This window comes from Ornithorhynchus anatinus, chromosome 5 (genome assembly GCF_004115215.2).
Source record: "Ornithorhynchus anatinus isolate Pmale09 chromosome 5, mOrnAna1.pri.v4, whole genome shotgun sequence".
Classification (NCBI taxonomy): domain Eukaryota; kingdom Metazoa; phylum Chordata; class Mammalia; order Monotremata; family Ornithorhynchidae; genus Ornithorhynchus; species Ornithorhynchus anatinus.
Window position 1 is genome coordinate 5,874,923 of NC_041732.1, and position 25,362 is coordinate 5,900,284.

Below are 25,362 nucleotides of genomic sequence, written 5' to 3' on the forward strand. Positions count from 1 at the left end.
TGGGGATTAGGAGCCCCATGTGGGACACGGACTGTGCCCAACCTGATTAGTTTGAATCTACCCCAGTGCTTAGTACAGTGCCTGGAACGTAGTAAATATTAGCAAATATTTAAAAAAAAATCAACCTGCCCGAGGAGCAGCTGCCTGAAGGCAGGGGAATGGGTGGGTTGACCTCTGCAGGATTCTTTAGGTCACAGGAACCTATACTATCCCGGCTCGAGCCTCTCAGATGAGAGCCAAGGTTGCTACAATACCCTCAACCTTATCCAGCCTTGCAGAGTTACCATGAAAATATGGTATTTGTCAAGCACTTACTACATCCCACATACTGCACTAAGCACTGTACTGAGCGCTGGGATAGGTACAAGATAACCAGGTTGAATCCCTGTCCCACGTGGGACATTATATTATATTAATATCCGTCTCCCCTTCCAGACTGTCAGCTGGCTGTGGGCGGGGACTGTATAATAATAATGATGGTATTTGTTAAGCGCTTACTATGTGCCAAGCACTGTTCGTCTGCTTATTGTCCTATTGTACTCTCCCAAGCGCTTAGTACAGGGCACTGCACACAGGAAGTGCTCAAGAAATACTTTTGACTGACTGACAGAGAGGGTGAACAGACATTTTATCCCTGTTTCACAGATGGGGATCTTTAAGACGTGTAGAGATAACCCCAACCCTCACCGCCCCTTGGGCACGCGGAAGGACTTGAGGGTATAGAGGCAGGAGGATGGATGGGATGACCTCTGAAGGCCCCCCACCCCGTCCAGGGACGAGGGAGGTGGGACGGGGACAACCGTGGGGTCCCATGAGGTCCGGGGGGCGGGGGTCCCCGGGTCCGCACCTTGCACCACGAGCCGGCCCTGAGCCGTCCTCCGGACCCGCGTCCCGGGTTTGTTGGCGGCGCAGACGTAGACGCCCGAGTGCTGCACCGTCACGTCGGAGATCATCAGGTTCCCCGTCCCCAGCACCTGGATCCCCTCCACCCCGATTGGTCGGCCATCTGCAGGAGAGCGAGGCCCACCCAGGTGGCGGGGTCATGTCAGACCCTCTGGGGCGACCCCAGCCCGGTTCGTCCAGGACGCCGGTGGCGGTGGAGGCCCCTCCCGGCCCCCCGGACCGGTGTCCAATGTAGCTGGCACCCGATGGGGCGTCGATCGTCATCATCCCCCGGGCTGACCAGCCTGCTGGGAGGAGGTCTTCCCCTGGCAATGTCCCTCCAGTTGGGGGCAATGGGACAGAGGCTCCCAGCTCTGGGCATGGCCCAGGTCCCCCTTCTCTCTCTGGATGTGGGGCCTCCATTGCCCAGGTCACAAGGCGGCTCGTCCCAGGACCCGCGATCTCAATCGGTTCGGGAGCCTCCCGGCACAGGAGATCAGCACGTGGAGGGATGGGGGCGGGGGTCCTAACGGTCACTCGACTCCTCCGAAGCCCTCCGGCCTCCCCCCTCCACCCTGGGTTGCCACGGATCAACATACTTCCAGCATGCAGTACATGGCTACGGCAGCTCCTCGGTGAGCAACTGAAGGGGCCCGACTGAACTCCATTTTTACTCCTGGGTGGAGGGGGCGGATTGGGGAGGGCGCGCTCACCGAGGCGGCTCCAGGACACGATGGGCCGGGGGTTCCCCGTAGCAATGCACTCCAGGACGGCCGTCTGGTGCACGGTGAGGGTCTGGTTCTCCGGGCCCACCAGGATCCTGGGCTCCTTGTAGGCCGTGGAACGGCCGCCTGCTTAGCACAACGGTCGGCCCAGGGTCAGCGCTTCAGAAACACCGCTGTGGACAGAAAATTGCCCTGCGCCCCCTAACCCTACAGGGAGTCACCCCCTTCCTCCACAAAGTCACTCCCTCCCCACTCCCCTCCCGGCGGCCGGCTGCTCCATCCCTCTCGCCAGACGGCGGGAGGTGGGTCGGGGACCCCCTTCCCCGGCTTCAACTTACTCATTCATTCATTCGGTCGTATTTATCGAGCGCTTACCGTGTGCGGAGCACTTTACTAAGCGCTTGGAAAGTACAATTCAGCAATAGAGAGAGACAATCCCTGCCCACGCCGGGCTTACAGTCTAGAAGTGGGGAGACAGACATCAAAGCAAGTAAACAGGCAACAATATAAATAAATAGAATTATAGATATGATATACATCCAAATAAACAGGCACCTCCACACACCCCCAGCCCTGTTGAATGCCACCGATAAAGGGCCAGTTTCATCCTTGCTGCTAATAATAATAATAATGATGCTAATTGTGGTGTTTAAGTGCTTACTATGTGCCTGGCACTATACTAACTGCTGAGGGAGATACAAGATAACCGGGTCGAACACAGTCCCTGTCCGACACGGGACTTGCAGTCTCAATCCCCATTTTACAGATGAGGTACCTAAAGTACAGAGAAGTGAAGTGACTCGTCCAAGGTCACATAGCAGCCAAACAGCAGAGCCGGGATTAGAACCCAGGTCCTGCTGACTCCCAGGCCCGTGAACTATCCACTATCCACTAGATCACGCTGCTTCTCGCTGCTCATCGCCCCTCCCATCCCCACAGCACTTATATCCGTATCTGTCATGTATTTACTTATATTAATGTCTGTCTCCCTCTCTAGACCGTCAGCTCACTGTGGATGGGAAATGTGCCTGTTACCTTGTTATATTGTCCTCTCCAAAGTGCTTAGTAGAGTGCTCTGCACACAGGAAGTGCTTAATAAATAGGATTGCCTGACTGAGAGCATCTGGAAGGCGCCTTTGTGTCAAGAAGACCAGCAGGCGTCCGGGAGGCCGGAGCTGGCAAGAGCGGGGAAGAGCCCGGGGTCTCACCAGCTGCCTGGAGACCACCCCCTTCCCCACCGAGGCCTGCCTGTCCGAACGCTCGCCCAAGGCCGGGGGGACCTGCTGCCTGGGGCCTATCCCAGCAGGCCCAGAGAGGCTGGGAAATAACACCGGACCGGCCCACTCCCGGCTGGGGGCTAACGGCCATTCTTCTGGGCCACCTCCCCTCCCCGCTGGACCGAAGGAAGGATCCCGAAGTTCCTGGCAACTCGTGCCGCTGCGTGGGGCCCAGACAGAAGCCGCTCTGGGCGGGCGGCCCTGGCTCCGGTCCAGCCCCGGCCCTGAGACGGAGCCAGCCCCGTCGGGCAGGACCCGGGCTTCCTCGGACGGTGAATAATTGATGGCCCGCGTCTGGCGGTCACGCCAGGCGTGGACGAGGCCCAGTGGTGCTGAGGTGGACCTCTCCCTCCACCTGGAAACAGCCTGCTTAAGGTAAGGTTCCCTGCTGTAAATTTGTTATTAATATAATAATAATAACTGTGGTATTTGCTAAGTGCTTACTATGTACCAGGCACCGTTCTAAGCGCTGGAGAGGATGCAAGCAAATCAGGTTGGACACAGTCCCTGTCCCAAGTGGGGCTCACAATCTCGATTCCCATTTTACGGATGAGGGAACTGAGGCATAGAGAAGTGAAATGACTTGCCCAAGGCCACACAGCAGACAAATGGCGGAGCCAGGATTAGAACCCATGACCTTCTGCCTTCCAGGCCCGTACTCTATCCTCTACGCCACTTAATTCCCCTACCTTCCCTCTACCACGGGCCCTGACTTTATGGCTAGGGACAAGGTCTTTGTCCAATCTCTGGACCGGAAGCTCGCTGTGGGCAGGGAATGCGTCCGTTATATTGCTCTATTGTACTCTCCCAAGCGTTTAGGACAGTGCTCTGCCCACGTAAGCTCTCAATAAATAGCACTGATTGATTGATCAGTGGCCCAGCCTGACCACACTTAGAGACTTGTACCAGCTCTACTTAGAAGCAGCGTGGCCTAGTGGATAGAGCACGAGCCTGAGAGTCCAAAGGTCATGAGTTCTGATCCCGGCTCTTCCTCTTGTCTGCTGTGTGCCCCTAGGCAAGTCACTTAACTTCTCTGTGACTCAGTTCCCTCATTTTAAAATGGGAATTAAGACTGTGAGCCTTTTGTGGGATAGGGACTGTGTCCAACCCCATCACCTTGTATCTACCCCAGCGCTTAGAACAGGGCCTGGCACATAGTAAGCACCCAACAAATACCATAATTACAATTAACAAATTAATTAACAAATACCAACATTACATAATTATTATTATTATTATTATTATTACTTAGACCCTCACAACCATCTGAAATCACCTTCGTTTACACCCTTCTTCTGACCTGGAACTCCCTCCTCCTTCAAATAAGACAGACCTCCACTCTCCCCACCTCCAAAATTCAGATAAAATCCTATCCCCACCAAGAGGCCTTCACCAATTAAGTCTTCCTTTTCCCTACTCCCCCTCTCTTCCGCATCACCTATGGACTTGCATCTGTCCCCTATAAGCCCTTGAAAGTCACCCCACCCTCAGCCCCACAGGGCTTATGTCCATACCCATGATTTATTATAACATCTGTCTCCCCTTCTAGACTGTAAGTTCTTCGTGGGCTCTGCCACATGTCTGCTGGGTGAACTTGGGCAAGTCTCTTCACTTCTCTGGGCCTCAGTTCCCTCATCTGTGAAATGGGGATGAAGCCTACGAGCCCCAAATGGGAGAGGGACCGTCTCCAACCTGATTAACTTGTATCTACCCGGGTGCTTAGAAAGGTGGTTGGCACATAGTAAGCACTTAACGAGTACCATGATTATTATTTATTATTAAAAGACGGTAAGCTTCTGAAAGCCGGAGATCAAAGAAGCAGCGTGGCCTCTTTGCCCTCCTTGTGGGCAGGAATTCCCTCTACCAACTCTGTTGTATTTATTCCCCCACGCGCTCAGAACAGTGCTCTGCTCGCAGTAAGCGCTCAACCGATTCCCCTGACCGACGGATGGACCGAGGGGCCGCTCACCGGACACCGTGAGTCTGGCTCTGCGGCTGAACTTGACGCTGGCGACATTGGTGGCCACGCAGTGGAAGAGGCCGCTGTCTTCAGCCCTGAGCCCGGTGATCTGCAGGACGCCCTTGGGGAGCAGGGTGTACCTTGAGGGGGGCGGAGGGGCGTGGGGAGCCAAAGCAGAAAAGTCACAGTCACATCGTGCGGGAGGGACAGACTCCCCTCCACTTCAAAGCCTTATTGAAGGCCCATCTCCTCTAAGAGGTCTTCCCTGCTAAGCCCTCCTTTCCTCTTCTCTTGCTCCCTTTATTCATCCCCCTGACCCAGCCCCACAGCACGCACATGCGTATCTGTCATTTATTTATTTATGTTAATATCTGTCTCCCCGCAGACGACGTAAGCTCCTTGTGGGCAGGGAATGTGTCCGTTTATGATCTGTAATTTTATTTATTTATATTGATGTCTGTTTATTTGCATCGATGTCTGTCTCTCCCCCTCTAGACTGTGAGCTCGTTGAGGGCAGGGATTGTCCCTCTGTATTGCATTTTCCTAAGCACTTGGCACAGTGCTCTGCACAGGTAAGCGCTTAATAAATATGATGGAATGAATGATTGCTACTGAATTGTACTTTCCAAGGGCTTAGTACAGTTCTCTGCACACAGTAAGTGCTCAATAAATACGATTGAATGAATGAATGAATATTATATTGTACTCTCCCAAGTGCTTAGTACAGTGCTCTGCACATAGTAAGCACTCAATAAATACAATTAAATGAATGAATGAATGAATGAATGGGACTGTAAGGTCACTGAGGGCCGGGAATGTGTCTATTCTATTAATAATGATGCCATGTGGCTCAGTGGAAATAGCCCGGGCTTGGGAGTCAGAGGTCATGGGTTCAAATCCCTGCTCTGCCACTGGTCAGCTGACTATGGGCAAGTCACTTAACTTCTCTGTGCCTCAGTTCCCTCATCTGTAAAATGGGGATGAAGACTGTGAGCCTCACGTGGGACAACCTAATGACCCTGTATCTACCCCAGCTCTTAGAACAGTGCTCTGCACATAGTAAGCGCTAAATAAATACCAACATTATTATTATTGTTATGTGCTTACTATGTGCCAAGCACTGTTCTAAGCACTGGAGTAGCCACAAAGTCAATAGGTTGTCCCACATGGGGCTCACAGTCTTAATCCCATATTGTACTCTCTCGAGTGCTTAACACGGTGCTTTGCACACGGTAAGATCTCAATAATTATGATTGAATAAGTGAAAGAATGAACGGGACCTCACCGGTCTCCCGGATTGGGGGGAAGGGTCGGGGAGCAGGAGGAGCGCCTTCCTCCCACCCCGCCCCCACCGGAAAACCTGGCTCTCACCGGTCGTCCTCCGTGTCGATGGGCACCTGGTTCCTCTCCCACAGGATCACGGGCTCCGGCAGGCCGTGGATCTGACACTGGAACCGGGCCACGCCGCCCTCCTCCACCACGGCGCTCTCGGGGTGGACGTGGAAGTCTGACATTGCTGGGGGAGGACAAGTCAATCAGTCAGTCGATCGTATTTATTGAATGCTTACTCGATGCAGAGCACCGTATTAAGCGCTTGAGACAGTAGAACGGACACATTCCCTGCCCACGACGAGGGGACAGGCTAGAGGGGGAGACCGACATGAATGGAAATAAATAAAATTATAGATGTGGACGTAAGTGGTGCGGGGCTGGGAGGGGGGATGAGTAAAGAAAGAGAGGAAAGGTGACGCAGAAGGGAGTGGGAGATGAGGAAAGGAGGGCTTAATCAGGGAAGGCCTCTTGGTGGAGATGTGGCTTCGATAAGGCTTTGAAGGTGGGGAGAGTTATTGTCTGATGGATATGAGGAGGGAGGGCGTTCCAGGCGCACCAGAAGTCGGCAGGAAGATAGAGGAGATCGAGATACAGTGAGAAGGTTGGCATTAGAGGAGAGAGGCGGGTGAATCAGGGGCGAGGAGGGCTCTCTGAGAGGCTGTTACTCTGTGCCCCTGGTGAGTGACCTCCCCCTCGCCCTCCACGGCCAGGGAATCTGGGTTTGCCAATCAACCAGGGAAGTTTACGGACTCCTCACTGTGTGTAGAGCACTGTACTAAGCACTTGGAATCAGTAGTATTCCCTGAGCATCTACTGGCTGCAAAGCACTCTGGTTGGTAGAGACTAAGTAGAGGTCAAAGACTGGACCGCCGCCATCAGTGAGCTTACAGTCCGATGGGGGAGAAGGACACAAATTAACTTCCAGAGGGGAGAGAGGAGGCCCAGGAAAGATGGAGACGTGGAAGGAAGAGAAATTTGGACCATAGTTCTGAATTTAGAGCTGGGCTCCAGGCCTGCCATCAGGGGGCTGAAGCCAGAACAGCAGTAATAAGAATCGCGGTATTTGTTCCGCGCTTACTAGGTGCCAAGCACTGTGCTAAGCTCTGGAGTAGGAAGCGGCGTGGCTTAGTGGACAGAGCTCGGGCCTGGGAGTCAGAAAGACCTGGAGTTCTAATCCCGGCTCCGCCGCATGTCTGCCGTGTGACCTTGGGCGAGACGCTTAACTTCTCTGGGCCAGACGCTTAACTTCTCTGGGCCTCAGTTACCTCATCTGTAAAATGGGGTTAAGAGTGGGAGCTCCGTGTGGGATGGGGACTCTGTTCCACTTGATTAACTTGTACCTACCCCAGTGCTTAGAACGGTGCTTGGCACATAGTAAGCACCTAAGTACCACAGTTACTATTATTGTGATAATCCAATCAGATCGGGCGCAGTCCTTGCCCTGTTTGGGGCTCACGGCCTAAAGGAGGGAAGCAGCGGCCCGTGGCCCGGCTCCCCTAGCTCTGGCCTCGGCGGTGGGATGGAGGACAGGGGTGAGGCAGAGGGTGGCACCATCCCAACTCCCGGACCCGTCAGGCGTTCCATCTGAGGGGTAGGGCTGAGGAGAGAAGGGGTGGAGGTAATCCGGCTAACGAAGCCCCCTCCCCAACAATCTGCATCTTAATAAGTCATAAATATTCAGAGAGGCCGGCCTACCCGACCCCGGGCTGGGTTAACCCCTAGAGCCCCGGGCCGTCGAGGGCACGAGCTGGGACCACATGCAGACATGGGCTCTGGGCCCCTGCCTGCCCCCCACACCCTCAGTGGCCCTCCCTCCCCTTCCTCCCGCCGTGGGTGGGGCTGGGGAGGGGTGGTGGGCACTGTCGCTTGGCTGGTCCCCGCTGCGGGGGTCTTGGAATTTCAATATTTCATTACTCCCCATCTTGCTTCAAGAGCCGTTAAATGGGTCACACCATCTGTCCTCCTGCTGCCCCAGGGGCCATCTTTTTCCGGAGCAGAAGGCCGGAACCATTTCCCAACCCCCTACCCGCCCCCGCAGCCCCTTCCCCTGCACCCCCAAAACTGATTAATTGCTTGATCGATCTGGGAGCCTAGTTGTATTTTAGTATCTATCCCCCCACCGCCAATTGACGGTGAGCTTCTTGGGGATAGGGCCCATATTTACTACTTCTATTGTTCTCTCCCGAGCGCTCAGTACAGAGCTCTGTGCCTATTAAGCCCCTTGTGGGACAGAGACTGTGTCCAACCTGATTAACTTGTAGCTACCCCAGTGCTTAGAAAAGTTCTTAGCATATAGATGTGCTTAACAAGTACCATAATTAGGAGAATGTAAACTCCTTTAAAGCAGGGATTTTTTTTAAAAAGTGGTATTTGTAAAGTGCTTACTATGTACCGGGGCCTGTAATAATAATAATAATAATAATAATGTTGATATTTAAGTGCTTACTATGTGCAGAGCACTGTTCTAAGCACTGGAGTAGATACAGGGCAATCAGGTTGTCCCACGTGGGGCTCACAGTTTTAATCCCCATTTTACAGATGAGGTAACTGAGGCACAGAGAAGTGAAGTGACTTGCCCACAGTCACACAGGTGACAAGTGGCAGAGCCGGGATTCGAACCCATGACCTCTTACTCCCAAGCCCGGGCTCTTTCCACTGAGCCACACTGCTTCTCTACTAAGAGTTGGGATATGTACAAGCTAATCAGGTTAGACACAGTCCCTGACCCACATGGGGCTCACAGTCTTCAGACCTATTTTACAGAGGAGGTAGCTGAGGCACAGAGAAGTTTAGTGATATGCCCAAGGGCACACAGCAGACAAGTCACCGACCTGGAATTAGAACCCAGATCCTTCTGACTTTCAGGCCTACGTTCTATCCCGCTAAGCCAATATACTTCGCTATTGCGCCTATACCTCAACTGTGCTCTCCCAAGTGCTGAGCACAGTGCTCTTCCCACAGTAGGGAATCAGAATAATACTAGATGGTTGATTGGGAAAAATTGTCGGAGGACAGAGCTGGAGAGATGCCCCCCCTTCACCACGTCAGTGCTTCTGGCCCCTAGCAGGTGGAGCCTGGGAAAGGAGGCTGCGGGGCCGAAGGCGTTAACCCTGGGGTCTTGGGGTCTGCTGCTGTAACATGCTGGAAATTTGAAGCTGTTCTTGATGTGATTACAGGTGGGGAAAATGGGGATGGAAAATAGAATTAAAAAAGAAGAGAAAATCTCATTTAAAATACATTCGCCCGGAAAGGCAAGGCAAGGCTGTTCCCAGCCCAGGGGGAACCGAGGCGTTTGGGGGTCGTGGGGGTTATTGGGGAAGGGTTCAGTGGCAGTGACCAAATGTCCCTCCTCCTCTATCTAACGGGGGATCCATCATTCATTCATTCAATCGTATTTGCTGAGTGCTTACTGTGTGCAGAGCACTGTACTAAGCACTTGGGAGAGGACAATACAATAAACAGACACATCCCCTGCCCACAACAGAGTTTACAGTCTAGGGGTTGGTGTGGGTAAGCAAGGACCTGGGGCCTCTCAGCACTGGAGACCCTGAGGGAAGCCGTGGATGACAGCTGTGTGACTGTGGGCAAGTCACAACTTCTCTGTGCCTCAGTTCCCTCATCTGTAAAATGGGGATTAACTGTGAGCCTCACGTGGGACAACCTCATTACCCTGTATCTACCCCAGCACTTAGAACAGTGCTCTGCACATAGTAAGCGCTTAACAAATACCAACATTATTATGACAGGATACCACAGCTCTGGCTGACTAGAGCCAGAGAGTCCAAGAAATCAGGCCAGGGCTGGAGAGCATGAGCTCGGGCCGGCCAGTCAGAAGGACCTGGGTTCTAATCCCGGATCTGCCACTTGTCTGCTCTGTGATCTTCAGCAGGTCACTTCACTTCTCTGGGCCTCAGTCAGGTAGCGTAAAATGGGGATTATGTGGGACAGGGACTTTGTCCAACCTGATTACCTTATATCTACTCCAGCTCTTAGTACAGTTCCTGGCATACAGGAAGTGCTTAACAATATTGTTATTATTATTATTATTATTATTATTATTACACAAGCCCTGGCTCCTTTCACTCGGGGGGAAGACCCTGGAGAGAGGTGGTTGGAAATATCTGCTCTCTGCAACCCCTTCCCCCGATTCCCCCCATTTGGGAGGGAGGTTCAAGGGGTCGAGTCCAACTCCCCCAGGGGTCAGGGTGGAGGAGGGGGCATGGAGGAGGTTATGTCTCCATCCTGGCTGCGGGGGTGGGGGGAAGTCATGCAATCAGCCCCATCAATGAATCCTCAGACCTTTTTGTATTCGAACAAACCCTGAGCTTGTTTGCATGGGAGACCTCCAGGGACTGAATGGGTTTATATTTGTAAAACTGCTTGTGATTCTATAACTGTTCATGCCTGTGTATGTACGCGATTGTCCATCTTCTAGACCGTAAGCTCATTATAAGCGGGGAACGTGTCTACCGACTCTGTTGTACTGTACTTTCCCAACCACTTAGTGCGGTGTTCTGCACACAGTAAGCATTCAATAAATACCAATGTTGATGATGACGATGAAATTTCCCCTTTCCTCTCCATCCAAACTTCTACCCCATTAATTCAAGCACTTATCCTATCCCACCGTGACCACCGCATCAGCCTCCTTGCTGACCTTCCTGCGTCCTGCCTCTCCCCACTCCAGTCCATACTTCACTCTGCTGCCCGGATCATTTTTCTACAGAAATCTTCAGTCCACGTTTCCCTACTCCTCAAGAATCTCCAGTGGTTGCCCAGCCACCTCTGCATCAAATAGAAACTCCTCACCACTGGCTTTGAAGAACTCATTCACTTTGTCCTCTCCTACCTTCCCTCCCTGATGTCCAACTATAACCCAGCCTGTACTCTTCACTCCTCTAAAATCAACCTACTTACTGTACCCCCGTCTCATCTATCTTATTGCCGATCCCTCACCCACATCCTGCCTCTGGCCCGGAATTCCCTCCCTCTTCATATCCAACAGAAAATCACCCCCTTTCAAAGCCTTATTGAAGGCACATCTCCTCCAAGAGGTCTTCCCCAAATCCTCATTTCGTCTTCTTCCCTTCTGCTTCGCCCTTGAATGTGGACTTGCACCCTTTATTTACAACTTCCCTCAGCCTCAAAGCACTTATGCACATATCCGCAATTCATTTATTTATATTAATGCCTGTCTCCCCCTCCAAACTGTAAACTCACTGTGGGCAAGGAATGTGTCTACCAACTCTGTTACACTGTACTCTCCCAAGTGCTTAATAGACCGCTCCGTATGCGGCAGTGCTCAATAAATATGACTGATTTATTATTGAGTGAGTGTGCAGTGGTGAGAATCTGTGTGGGCACATGTGACTCTCTATGTGTACATGTATCTGTGTAACTACACAGATTAGTGCAGCATAACCTAGTGGAAAAAGGCCGGGCCTAGGAGTCAAAGGACCTGGGTTCTAATCCCGGCTCCACCACTTGTCTCGTGTGTGACCCTGGGCAAGTTGTTCGACTTCCCTGTGCCTCAGTTTCCTCAACTGTAAAATGGGGATTCAGTACTTGTTCAATACCTGTTCTCCCTCCTCAGACTTCGAGCTCCATGTGGGATAGGGGTTGTGTCCATCCTAATTGTTTTGTAATCAGCCCAAGGCTTTGTCAGCTTACTAAGACAAGACACCAAGGCTTAGCACAGTGTTTGACACATAATAAATGCTTAATGAATACCAGATAGAATGATAGACAGATAGCTACGTATACCTATCTATATTTGGGTGCGTTGTGTGACGGTGGGTCTGGCTTCATGGTCCGCACATGTATGTGAATGTTAATCTCTGAGGATGGGGACCTATACATGTCTATGCATAAAGCTTAGGACTGTGCTCTGTACACAGTGTGAGCTCAATTCATTCATTCATTTGTATTTATTGAATGCTTACTGTGTGCAGAGCACTGTCCTAAACACTTGGGAAAGTATTATTATTACTAAATATGATTGATTGATGGACTGCTTGAGCAGGGAAGGCTCCAGGGAGGTGGAATGTGGCCAGGGCCTGAGGAATCGGGAGGCGGCCTGGGCCGGGGAGATTGATGGTGGTTCCCACGGCGGGCGGGAGGCAGGGCAGGCGAAGGAGGAGGAGGACCTGGGAACACCCCGCCATCAGCCCGTCGTCCCGGGATTCTGCTGAATGCGCTGCAGCCTTGGCAAGCTGGCCAGCCGGCCCCGCCTTTGTCTCCGGACACAATGGCCACGGCCCATCCGGGCTCCCACGGCGCAGTCCACCATCTGGAGGGGATGGGGGGTGGCAAGGGGGATGGCGGGGGCAACCCAAGGGAGGGGGCTCTGGGGATGCGGGGTGGTGGGAGGAACCAGCCATCCAGCCCACTGGAGGAAACCGTGCAGAGCTGCAGGAGGACAGGTGCTTGGGGCCACCCGCTCAGTTTCGACTGCTGTCCAACAACTGGCCCCCTCCTCTAGCCCCTCCTCCACCCCCACCCTGCTTCTAGGAAACCTGGAATAGTGGGGGGAGGGGGTGCTGAGTTCCAAGCCCCAAGGGGGCCAGAAGTGCCCTGAGCCCTGGGGTAGAAACTTGGTCCATTTCCCTCTTCCCCTTCTGCTGGGGCTGAGGGGGCAGTGGGCAGTTGGAGATCCACCAGGCACCTAATGGGGAACTCTTCTGGGTGACCTTGGGGAGGGGTGTGACCCTCTTGGGAAAGCTGCGTGGCCAAGTGGCTAGAGCATAGGAATCAGAAGGCGATGGTTTTTAATCCTAACTCCACCACTTGTCTGCTCTGTGATCTTGAGCAAGTCACTTCCCTTCTCTGGGCCTCAGGTCCCTCATCTGTAAAATGGGAATTAAGACTGCGAGCCCCACATGGGACAGGGACTGTGTCCAACCCGATTTGCTTGTAACCACCCTAGTGCTTAGTATGGTGCCTGGCACATAGTAAGCTCTTAAATTCTACAATTATTATAATTATCTTGGCTCTGGCAAGCAAGGACCCTGCATTCTGGGCTGAGCACCAGACCCCTAGACTACCACGTTGTCAGGTGGCCACTGGACCTCTCTGGGCTACCTAGCCCAGGACTAGAGCTGGCCAGGGTCTGGGAGGACTACAGGAATCTGGACCCACAATTTATTGATTTGTACTGATGTCTGTCTCCCCAGCTCTAGACTGTAAACTCTTTGTGGGCAGGGAACGTGTCCATTTACTGTTGTATCGTACTGTCCCAACGGCTTAGTACAGTGCTCTGTACACAGTAAGCCCTCAATAAATATGATTGAATGAATGAATGACCCAACGCCAGCTAGCCAGGGGGCTTCTGTTCCAGGGCTGCTCTGTTCTCAGAGCAAGAAGGGCACAGGGCCCATGGCCACCAGGGCAAGTCACCACCATACCCAGCTGGATCAGAGCCCGGCCCCTGTCCCATGTGGAGACTTGGGGAGTGGGGGTGGGCTCTGACTCCAGCTGAGGAAGTGTCTCTGCAGATGGCACCTCATTAAGGGAGCTTAATCCTTGTGTGTCCCCTCCCTCCCCCTTACACCTGAGACTCTCTGGGGGGGCTGAGGGGAGGTGGTGGACACTCTGAGGGATGAAAAAACTACCCACCTGCCCCCTACAATTCTGCTTCACAAAGCCCCACACTGAGTCACCCTGCACTTAACCCCCACACCTGCAATTAACTCACCAAAAAATTAAGCTAGGAGGTTACAGAGCACCTGCTTTTTTATGGTACTGGTGAAGTGCTTATTATTTGCCGCCGGCTGGGGTAGATACAAGGTAAACAGGTTAGATACAGTCCACATCCCACATGGGGCACACAGTCTTAATCCTCATTTTACAGATGAAGTAACTGGCTCAGAGAAGTGGCGTCATTTGCCCGACGACCCAGCAGACAAGTGGGGAAACAAGGATTAGAACCCACATCTTTCTGATGCCCAGGCCCGTGTTCTATCCTCTATACAGAGCACTATTAGAACTTGGGGGAGGCCAGTAGACTTAGAAGACCTGCCCCCAAGAAGTTTACAGTCTAGGGAAGTGCAGGGGGGAGTTCCCTCAAGCAATAGATGTTTGTTAAAGTAGAAGCTCTGCCCCAGAATAAGCTGCATTTCAGGACTTCCCCAAAGAAGCAGCCCAGAGCCTGACCATCCAGCCCAGAAACCCTTAGTCCTACGGGGCTGAGTTGTTTCAGATAATAATAATAAAAATAGTTGGTATTTGTTAAGCGCTTACTATTTGCCGAGCACTGTTCTAAGTGCTGGGGTAGACACAGGGTAATCAGGTTGACCCACGTGAGGCTCACAGTCTTCATCCCCATTTTGCAGATGAGGTTACTGAGGCACAGAGAAGTGAAGTGACTTGCCCACAGTCACACAGCTGATAAGTGGCAGAGCTGGGATTCAAACCCCTGACCTCTGACTCCCAAGCCCAGGCTCTTTCCACAGAGCCACACTGCTTCTCTTATAATAATAATTCTATAATAATAATAATGATGATGATGGTATTTAAGCACTTGCCCAAAGTCACACAGCTGGCAAGCCGCGGAGCTAGGATTAGAACCCATGACCTCAGACTCCCAAGCCCGGGCTCTTTCCACTGAGCCACGCTGCTTCAGATAGTAGATGTAACATTAATAGTATTTTGTAAGTACTTCCAGTGTGCAGAACACTGAACTATGTGCCAAGAGAAATACATAATAATAATTGTGGTATTTTTAATTAACACCACAATTAGGTATTAATAGGTGAAAAAACATGAGGCCTGTCATGAGGCTCACATACTAAAAGACCTCGCTGGCTTCCTAATAAATAATAATGATGGTGGTATTTATAAGGACTTACTCCGTGCAAGGCACTGTAATAAGCACTGGGGTGGATACAAGCAAATTGGTTGGATACAGTTCCAGTCCCACATAGGGCTCACAGTCTTAATCCCCACTTTAATAATAATAATTTTGATATTTGTTAAGCGCTTAATATGTGCAGAGCACTGTTCTAAGCGCTGGGTAGATACAAGGCTATCAGGTTGTCCCATGTGGAGCTCACAGTCTTCATCCCCATTTTACAGATGAGGTGACTGAGGCACAGAGTAGTTAAGTGACTTGCCCAAAGTCACACAGCTGATAAGGGGCAGAGCCAGGATTAGAACCCACGACCTCTGACTCCCAAGCCTGTGCTCTTTCCACTGAGCCACGCTGCTTTACAGACGAGGGAACTGAGACCAAAAGGAGTGAAGCGACTTACCCAAGGCCACACAGCAGACAAGTGGTGGAGCTGGGATTAGAACCCAGGTCCCTCTGACTCCCAGGCCTACGCTCTGGCTACTAGGCCATACTGCTTCTAACATGCTTCCTGGCTTCTGAGCCCCTCGAGAAATACTCCTGTTTGATCGATCGGTGCCGACACCCAGCTATCTTGGTGGGAGGGGGTCTGAGTCTCTGGGGGGACAGAACCAAGCCTTGCTTCTGCAGTAACGAAAAAATCGGCCCGGATGGAAAAATCTCGGCCCGGGTCTGACCCCTTCTTTCTAAATGACGGGATCCCGTTAGGAATTCAAGCAGGCTTGAGCCACCTCTCTGGAGTCAGCTACACCTTCTCGCCCTCCCCCCAGTGAATCCTGCCCCAAAGCTAATTAGGCTAATGAGGAGCAAGGTGTTTATTAGGTCTCAACTCTGCAGGTGAGGCTCCAGCAGCAAGGGAGAGGTGGTGTTCCATCTGTCTTCCCGCCTCAGATTCTCCCACTGAGACACAGCAGGGCTCCTGAAGGGAGAGACAGCTGGGGTGGGACCAGGCTCCCTGGATTTAGGGATGAGTGGTTAGCCCCCTCACCATAGTGGTTTTACAAGCCACAGAGCAGTGTGGCTAAATGGCTAGAGCTTGGGCATCAGAAGGACCTGGGTTCTAATCCAAGCTCTGCCCCGAGCCTGCTGTATGATCTTAATAAAATTGTTGGTATTTGTTAAGCGCTTACTAAGTGCAGAGCACTGTTCTAAGCCCTGGGGTACATACAGGGTCATCAGGTTGTCCCACGTGAGGCTCACAGTTAATCCCCATTTTAAGGATGAGGTAACCGAGGCACAGAGAAGTGTAGTGACTTGCCCACAGTCACACAGCTGACAAGTGGCAGAGCCAGGATTCGAGCCCATGACCTCTGACTCCCAAGCTCGGGCTCTTTCCACTGAGCCACGCTGCTTCTCTATCTTCTCTGAACTTCAGATTCCTCCTCTGTAAAATAGGGATTAAGACTGTGAGGCCCATGTAGGACCTGAGCTGTTGACCAAACTGGTTAGCTTGTAGCTAGCTAACCACGGAGAAGCAGCGTGGCTCAGTGGAAAGAGTATGGGCTTGGGAGTCAGAGGTCATGGGTTCGAATCCCTGCTCGGCCACTTGTCAGCTGTGTGACTGTGGGCAAGTCACTTAACTTCTCTGGGCCTCAGTGACCTCATCTATAAAATGGGGATTAACTGTGAGCCTCACATGGGACAACCTGATTACCCTGTATCCACCCCAGTGCTTAGAACAGTGCTCTGCACATAGTAAGCGCTTAAACACCAACATTATTATTATTATTATTATCTACGGCAGTGTTTAGAACACTACTGGCACATGGTAAGCACTCAACAAATGCCATTAAAAAAAAACTAGCCCTGTGCTGAATACTGGGGTAGAGATGAGATCGGTGAGATGTGGTCCTTGACTCACACGGAATTCACGGTCTAAAAGGGGAAGGAGGATGCATATTGAACACCCACACGACAGATGAGGAATTAAGGCCCAGAGAGGTCGTGTGACTCGACCAGAGTCACACAGCGGGCCGGTGGAGGAGCTGGGATGAGAATTCCGATCTCCTGAAAAGTCTGGGCTTTTTCCGCCAGGCCCTGCTGCAGCTGACAGGAGAGGGAGGGCATCTGCTGGGGCACAGGTGACCAGCTCTCTCCTACTAGCCAGCTGGCACACTTGGCTTCTCTAATGCCAACCTACTCACTGTACCTCTATCTTATCTATCTCATTGCCAACCTCTTGCCCATTTTTTGCCTCTAGCCTGGAAAGCCCTCCCTCCTCATATCTGACAAACAATGACTCTCCCCTCTTTCAAAGCCTTATTGAAGGCCCATCTCCTCCAAGAGGTCCCCGACTAGGCCCTCATTTCTTCTTCTCCCTCTCCCTTCTGTGTCACCCTGATTTGCTTCCTTTATTGACTCCTCCCTCAGCCCCACAGAATTTATGTACATTTCTGTAATTTATTTAGATTAACGTCTGTCTCCCCCCCCAGACTGTGAGCTTGTTGTGGGCAGGGAACGTGTCTACCAACTCTACTTTCCCAACTGCTTAGTACAGTGCTCTGCACACAGTAAGTGCTCAGTAAATATGATTGATTATAGTAATAATAATAATGGTGTCTGTTAAGTGCTTACTCTCTGTGAAACGCTGTTCTAAGCGCTTGGGTAGATACGAGCAAATCAGGTTGGACATAGTCCCTGTCCCACATAAGGCTCACAGTCTTAATCCCCATTTAACAGATGAGATAACTGAGGTAATGATAATGATGGGATTTGTTAAGCACTTACTATATGTCAAACACTGTTCTAAGCGCTGGGGTAGATACAAGCTAATCAGGTTGGACATAGTCCCTGTCCCACATAGGGCTCACAGTCTTAATCCCCATTTAACAGATGAGATAACCGAGGTAATGATAATGATGGCATTTGTTAAGCACTTATTAGGTGCCAAGCACTGTTCTAACTGCTGAGAAGGGACGTGACTTGACCAGCATCATACAGCAGAACAGGTGGAAGAGCTGGGATTAGAACCCAGGTCCTTCAGATGCCCAGGCCCGGGCTCTATCCTCTAAATCACGTTTTTCCCTGATCACCTCCCCATGTTTGTCTTCCTTGAGCAGCCTCCAGCACCTTCCCCCTCCCCAACTCCTCTCCTAGAGCCCCCCACCCCACCCCATCATTAAGGGGGTGGGGTGGTGGGTTGCCATTATGCAGGGTGAGAATAGCCAAGGGCAAGCGGCTGACTCTCCTCTTCTCCCCCAAATCCTCCTGCTCAATTTGTACTATTTACTGAACCTTACACTCCACCCCAGCCCCTCACCTGTCACCCCAGTCCCTTGTCCTTCACCCCCAGACCTCCCCAGCCCCTCACCCCTTTTCCAGCCAGAGGAGTCATGCAGTATCAGAGCAAGGCACAGCCCAACCTCCGTGAGAGTAAAAACAAGGAGCGCTCACTAATGAACCCACAAACAATCCTGTCCCCCAAGTAGATATTAAGTTGTTAAGAAAACTATTAAGAGCGCCACTGTAATTTCATGGTTTGCTGGTGATGAGTAAAATGAGGCTGTAAACAAAAACCTTCCCAGCTGGGGCTGGGGGGGAGGAGGAGGAAACAGGGGGAGGGGGCTGCTCAACACGGGGCTCTGAGATCTTCTGGAATCCCCAGGGACCTTCCTGAGGAAGCTCAACGGGGCTGGCTGGAGCCACAATCCCAATCCCTGGATTTGGATTCTCGGGGAATGACCCTCAGAGTCCCCTACAGTCAGAGGCCATAGGATTAGGGGAGAGGCGGACTCATTGTGGGCAGGGATTGTCTCTCTTTATTACTGTATTGTAAAAATAATAATGATGATGATATTTGCTAAGCACTTACTATAATAATGTTGGTATTTGTTAAGCGCTTTCTATGTGCAGAGCACTGTTCTAAGCGCTGGGGTAGACACAGGGGAATCAGATTGTCCCACGTGGGGCTCACAGTCTTAATCCCCATTTTACAGATGAGGGAACTGAGGTACCGAGAAGTTAAGTGACTTGCCCACAGTCACACAGCTGACAAGTGGCAGAGCTGGGATTCGAACTCATGAGCCCTGACTCCAAAGCCCGTGCTCTTTCCAATGAGCCACGCTGCTTCTCTAGCCATGCTGCTTAGCACTGTTCTAAGCGCTGAGGGGGGCGGCGATACAAGGTGATCAGGTTGTCCCACGTGGGGCTCACAGTCTTAATCCCCATTTTACAGATGAGGTAACTGAGGCACAGAGCAGTTAAGTGACTTGCCCAAAGTCACACGGCTGACGAGTGGAGGAACCGGGATTAGAACCCACGACCTCTGACTCCCAAGCCCCGGCTCTTTCCACTAAGCCATGTACTTTCCCAAGCACTTAATCCAGTGCTCTGCACACAGTAAGCACTCAATAAATACGACTGAATGAATTAATGAAAAAAAATAGACACTAAACTATAAATTCCTCTACGGCAAGGATCACATCTACCTACTCTGTTCTACTTACCCAAGTGTTTAGTACAGTGCTCCGCACACAGTAACTGCTGAATAAATATTATTCATCGAGCTACTGCTAGATGCTGTCGATGGTTATGGTCATTTATTTTAGTGTCTGTCTTCCCATCTAGACTGTAAAGCACTTGAAGGCAGGGATTGCGACTACCAACTCTGTTGCATTCTCCTCTCCCAAGCGCTTAGTAGAGTGCTCTGCACAGGATAAATGCTCAATACATTTCACTGATTGATTGATTGATTGATATAAAGATGAATAAGTGCTCTCCAGGAGTAACAGCTTCCTGCTCTGGGGATGTCACAACATATCTGGTCCCCACTATGCAGCGTGGTTTAGAGGCCTAGTGGAAAGAGCACAGGCCTGGGAGTCAGAAGACCTGGGTTCTAATCCCGGCTCTGCCACTTGCCTGCTATGTGACCTTGGGCAAGGCACTTCACATCTCTGGGCCTCAGTTCCCTCATCTGCAAAATGGGATTCAATACTTGTTCTCCCTCCTACTTGGACTCTGAGCCTCATGTGGGATCTGATTATCTAGCATCTATCCCAGAGCTTAATACAGTGCTTGGCACATAGTAAGAGCTTAACAAATACCTTATTATTATTATTATTATTGTTACATAAGTGATTCCCTAATCCCCACCCAAAGTGATCCAGGATTGAGCAGCTGTTTCCAAATGGGCACATAGTAAGTGCTTAACAAATACCACAATCGTTATTATTATTATTATCATCATTATTATTAAATGGCACGAACAGGGGAGAAGAAACAATCTCAAATCACAGCTGTCCACCTCATGAAATGAGTTACCCCTTCTCTCCTGCCAACCCACTCAATCAGTGGTATTTGCTGAGCTCTCACTGTGTGCAGATCACTATACTAAGTGCTTGGGAGAGCACCGACAAAGCAGGGAGTGGGAGTTAAGGACAGAGGACATAATCAGGGAAGGCCTCTCGGAAGAGATGTGACCCAGCCACAGTCCTGGGTCCTATGACAAGCCCAGCTGCCCAGAGTAATAATAACAATAATAATAATGATGCTATTTGTTAGGCGCTTACTATGGGCCAAACACTGTTTTAAGCGCTGGAGTAGATACAAGGTAATCAGGTTATCCCTGGTGGGGCTCACGGTCTTAATCTCCATTTTACAGATGAGGGAACTGAGGCACAGAGAAGTTAAGTGATTTGCCCAAAGTCACCCAGCTGACAGATGGTGGAGATGGGATTAGAACCCACAACCTCTGACTCCCAGGCCCGGGCTCTTTCCACTAAGCCACGCTGGTATTCGTTAAGCGCTTACTATGTGCCACGCACCGAGGTAAGGGCTAGAGAAATACCAGATAATGAGGTCAGACATGGTCTCTGTCCCATACAGGGCTCACAGTCTAAGTAGGAGGGAGAACAGGTATTCATTTCCCATTTGCAGGTGAGGAAACTGAGGCACGGATAAGTGAAGTGACTTGTTCATAGCGGGCAAGTGATTGAGACAGGATTAGGACCTGGGTGCCCTGACTCCAGGGCCTGGGCTCTTTCAAGTAGACCATGGGGGGCCACCATGCTTCCACCCCAAGCCGGGCTAAGCAGCCCCCTACAAGTCTTCCCTGCGGAAACTCATCTGCATGCTAGAACAATTAGACAGAAAACTTTCCGCCTCCTCCTTTGATGAAGGAACATAATTGAATTTGTAAAGGTTCACACAGAGTGACCTCACAGCAGTCCCCAATATAAATCTTCCGCCCAGCTCCCAGCTCTCCCAGCTTCAACTCTGGGGATTTGAAGAGGTCCCCATAAATATGCCGCTCGTATTAAGAAATCGAGTCGGGTTATGCTGGCCTTGATTTCTCCAGTAAAATCTATAAAAAGCTCATAAACTCTTTACTTTATTAGCTCGGATTTATTCTGTGCATTTGAAGGAATCCTTGGAGGTCGAGTTAAAGCAACTGCAGAGCCAAGTTATGGTTTTCCGGTGGTTTTTCTCCAGGTAGTGGGGCAAGGGATTCAGAGAATTCAGTCGGAAACCAGGACTCCACAGTCTTCCCTCCCGGGGGTCTCAACTCCAGCTGCTTCCCTCTGCCCCCTGCCCATCTCTGAAGGAAGGGGAGGGGGCTCTCGTCTCTGCTCCAACTCCAGAAATAACAGAATTTCCTGAGTGTTACCTGGGTGCAGAGCACTCTGGGAAGCGCTGAGTGCTAAGCTCATTATGGGCAGGGAATGTGTCTCTTTTACTGTTATAGTGTACTTTCCCAAGTGCTTAGTACAGTGCTCGATAAATACGATTGATTGATAGGCGGACTAGCAGAAAGAGCCCCGGTCTAGGAGTCAGAGGATCTGGGTTCTGATCCCGGCTCTGCTACCTGTCTGCTGTGTGACCTTGGGTAAGTCACTTCTCTTCTCTGGGCTTCAGTCAGTAATATCAGACACATTCCAGGCCCATACGAGCTTACAGGATAGAGAAGGTGGTGCACATTAATATAAATGATTTATAATATTTATACTCTGTATCTTTTTTATGGTACATGCATTGTCCTCTCCCAGGCACTTAATACAGTGCTGTGCACATGGTAAGCACTCACTAAACATCAATGATGATGAGAGCGGCATCCTGCCTCCTGTGTTGGATTAAACAGTATTCATGTTTGGTGCCGACTCTCTAAGAGACATCTATGAATGGACACCAACAAACACATACACACAGACACTCACTCACAATCTCTCTCTCTCTGCTGCTGGTTCCAATTTAATTAAATCCCTCCAGGGTTTGGGCGCGAGCTTTATAGTGCATAACTAATCCCGATCAGCAGGCCTGATAAGGTAGTGTTATTCCCCCCCTAATGGGTCACTTCATCCACAAATGCTTTCTAATTTATTTGAAAACCAGAGCCCTGAGCTACCAGCCACTGGAAACACCAGCCATAACTCTCCACACCGCATCCCACCACTTCAGACGCTTTCTCCGGCACCCAGGACACGGCCAACCTCAGAACATTCCACCTCCAACTAACTTGCCCCCCCACCCCCTGCCCCGGCGATTAATAGAGACACCTCTACCCCTCCGCTGAGTTCTGGTTCTGTTTAAAGCAAAGGATCTGCTCGCTCGACTCCCTGGAGGACCGAACGGTGGGGAGAACGAAGGCGTTATTAAAGAAATTGCTTTCACGTGAACCCGAGTTCCTCTGCAACTATGCGTGTTTCATCGGGCTTGGCAGAAACATGAGGGGCTCATTGGGGATTTGTAGGGAAGAATGAGAAACGCAGTCTGCTGCGCCTCTGGGCAGAAAAAAAAGACTGCGGCCTTCTCTCCATCTCATGCCCGGAAGCAGATTGGCCTAGTCCATCTTGGGTGATAGTCATTCCCACCCAGTGGGTTTCAGGGGACAGATGCAACTGGGCTGAACAATGATAATAATAATAATAACTATAATAATAATAATAATAATGTTGGTATTTGTTAAGCACTTACTCTGTGCCAAGCAGTGTTCTAAGCGCTGGGGAGGATACAAGGTAATCAGGTTGTCCCATGTGGGGCTCACAGTCTTCATCGTCATTTTACAGATGAGGTCACTGAGGCACAGAGAAGTGAAGTGATTTGCCCAAAGCCACATGGCTGACGAGCGGCAGAGCCAGGATTAGAAGCCATGACCTCTGACTCCCAAGCCTGTGCTCTTTCTACTAAGCCACGCTACTTCTCTTAGGGGAAGTAACATGACCTAGTGGAAAAAATATGGGCCTGGGAGTCAGGGGACCTGCTTTCTAATCCCTCCTCTTCCACTCATCTGCTGTGTGACCATAGGCAAGTCACTTCAATTCTCCGTGCCTCCGTTTCCTCATCTGCAAAATGGGAATTATTAACAATAGTAATATTAATAATAATTGTAGTGCTTGTTAAGCGCTTACTAGAGAAGCAGGGTGGCTTAGTGGAAAGAGCATGGGCTTGGGAGTCAGAGGTCATGGGTTCTAATCCGGGTCCGCCACTTATCAACTGGGTGACTCTGAGCAAGTCACTTAAATTCTCTTTGCCTCAGTTACCTCATCTGGAAAATGGGGATGAAGACTGTGAGCCCACGTGGGACAACCTGATTACCTGGTACCTACCCCAGCGCTTAGAACAGTTCTTGGTCCATAGTAAGCGCTTAACAAATACCATCAATGTTATTGTTGTTGTTATGTCAAGCACTGTACTAAGCGCTGAGGAAGATGCAAGATAATCAGGTCAAACACAGTCCCTGTCCCACCCAGGACTCACAATCTACATAGGAGGAAGAACAGTTATCGAATCTCTATTTTACAGATGAGGTAGCTGAGGCACGGAGATGTTAAGCGATTTGCCCCAGGTCACATGCAGACAGGTGGCGGAACCGGTATTAGAATCCAGGTCCTCTGACTCCCAAGCTTTATTCCACTAACCTATCCTGCTCCGATCCCCATTCCTCCTCCTTCTGAGACCGTGAGCCCCCAAGTGGGACCCGATGATCTTCTATCTATCCCAGCGGTTAGCACAGTGTTTGGCATACGATATGTGCTTAACAGTCATTATTATTATTGTTGTTGTCCCATTTTTTCCCACAAAGCCAGACGTTCTGGCTGAGCAAGGGGCCGGCCTCCCTCAGACTCTGGGAGATATATATATTTTTTTTCCAGGGCGCAACCAGGCCTGACCGGCGCACACACAAACACACATTATTTTTATATCTATCCCCAACAGTCCCTGAATGAAATCAACGAGGTTGGAGTGTGCGACAAAGAATAACGGCAGGAACAAAAGCCCTCACACCACTTGAATTGAATGGCAATTTCCCATAGTTCAAAGGACTGGTCTTCCCTTCCCCCACACCCCTGCCCAGATCTGTGACCAGAAATCTCCTCTGTGTGTGTGTGTGTGTGTGTGTCTGTGTCTTTGTGTGTCTGTGTGTGTGTCTGTGTGTGTTGGTGCTGGATGGGGGAGGCAGAAAAATTGCCACTGGTATTTGCATGCAGACTGGGACACCCTTTCACCCCTGCAGAATCCCCCAGAATCTCTCCAATGGGGGAGGGTCTCCCAAAGTGACGACGATGATGGTATCTGTTAAACGCTTACTCTGCGCCAGGCACTGTCCTGAGCGTTGGGGTGAATACGAGCAAATCGAGTTGGGCACAGTCCTGTCCCGTGCGGGGCTCACGGTCTCAATCTCCACTGGACAGATGAGGCAATGGAGGCCCAGAGAAGTGAAGTCACTCGCCCAAGGTCCACACAGCAGACAAGTGGAGGAGGTGGGATTAGAACCCATAACCTTCTGACTCCTGGGCCTGTGCACTATCCAAGATGGATGCAACCTCCCAGCAACATCTCCATCCTGGGGGCATGGGGCTTGTGGTCAGAGAGACAAACCAATCAATCAATTAATTGGACGTTCCCGAGCATTTACTGTGCACAGAACTCTTTACTAAGCACTTGGGAGAGTACTCTACTGCAGAATTGGAAGACGTGTTCCCTGCCCACAACAAGTTTAATCAATAAATCGATGGAACTTACTGAGCGCTTCCCGTGTGCCAAGCATTGGACTAAGCACTTGGGAGAGGATGATATAACAGACACGTTCCCTGCCCACGATGAGCTTACAGTCTAGAGAGAGGGAGACAGGAATTAACAGAAATAAATAAAGTACGGATATAATTTATCCCCAGGGCACAGGCGGTCCCCGATCGACCGGACCGGTGTCCGCAAAATCTGTTGTACTAATCCCGGCTCTGTCGCTTGTCTGCTCTGTGACCTTGGGCAAGTCACTTCACTTCCTCTGGGCCTCATTTACCTCATCTGTAAAATGGGGATTGAGACCGTGAGCCCCACGTGGAACCGGGACTGTGTCCAACCCGGTTTGCCTCTATCCACCCCAGCGCCTAATAGAGTGCCTGACAC

At 50.9% G+C, this 25,362-nt stretch overlaps 1 protein-coding gene across 1 annotated transcript in view; it reads right to left on the bottom strand.

The window, feature by feature from the left end:
* IGDCC3 (immunoglobulin superfamily DCC subclass member 3) overlaps nt 1–25,362 on the bottom strand; it is a 55,951-nt gene that overhangs the window by 9,569 nt on the left and 21,020 nt on the right. Inside the window, exons 4-7 of the mRNA XM_029065042.1 lie at nt 6,216–6,360; nt 4,854–4,984; nt 1,596–1,733; nt 848–1,006 (exon numbers count right to left, since the gene is read on the bottom strand). Coding sequence (XP_028920875.1) covers nt 848–1,006; nt 1,596–1,733; nt 4,854–4,984; nt 6,216–6,360 — 573 coding nt within the window. The remainder of the gene's footprint in view (nt 1–847; nt 1,007–1,595; nt 1,734–4,853; nt 4,985–6,215; nt 6,361–25,362) is intronic.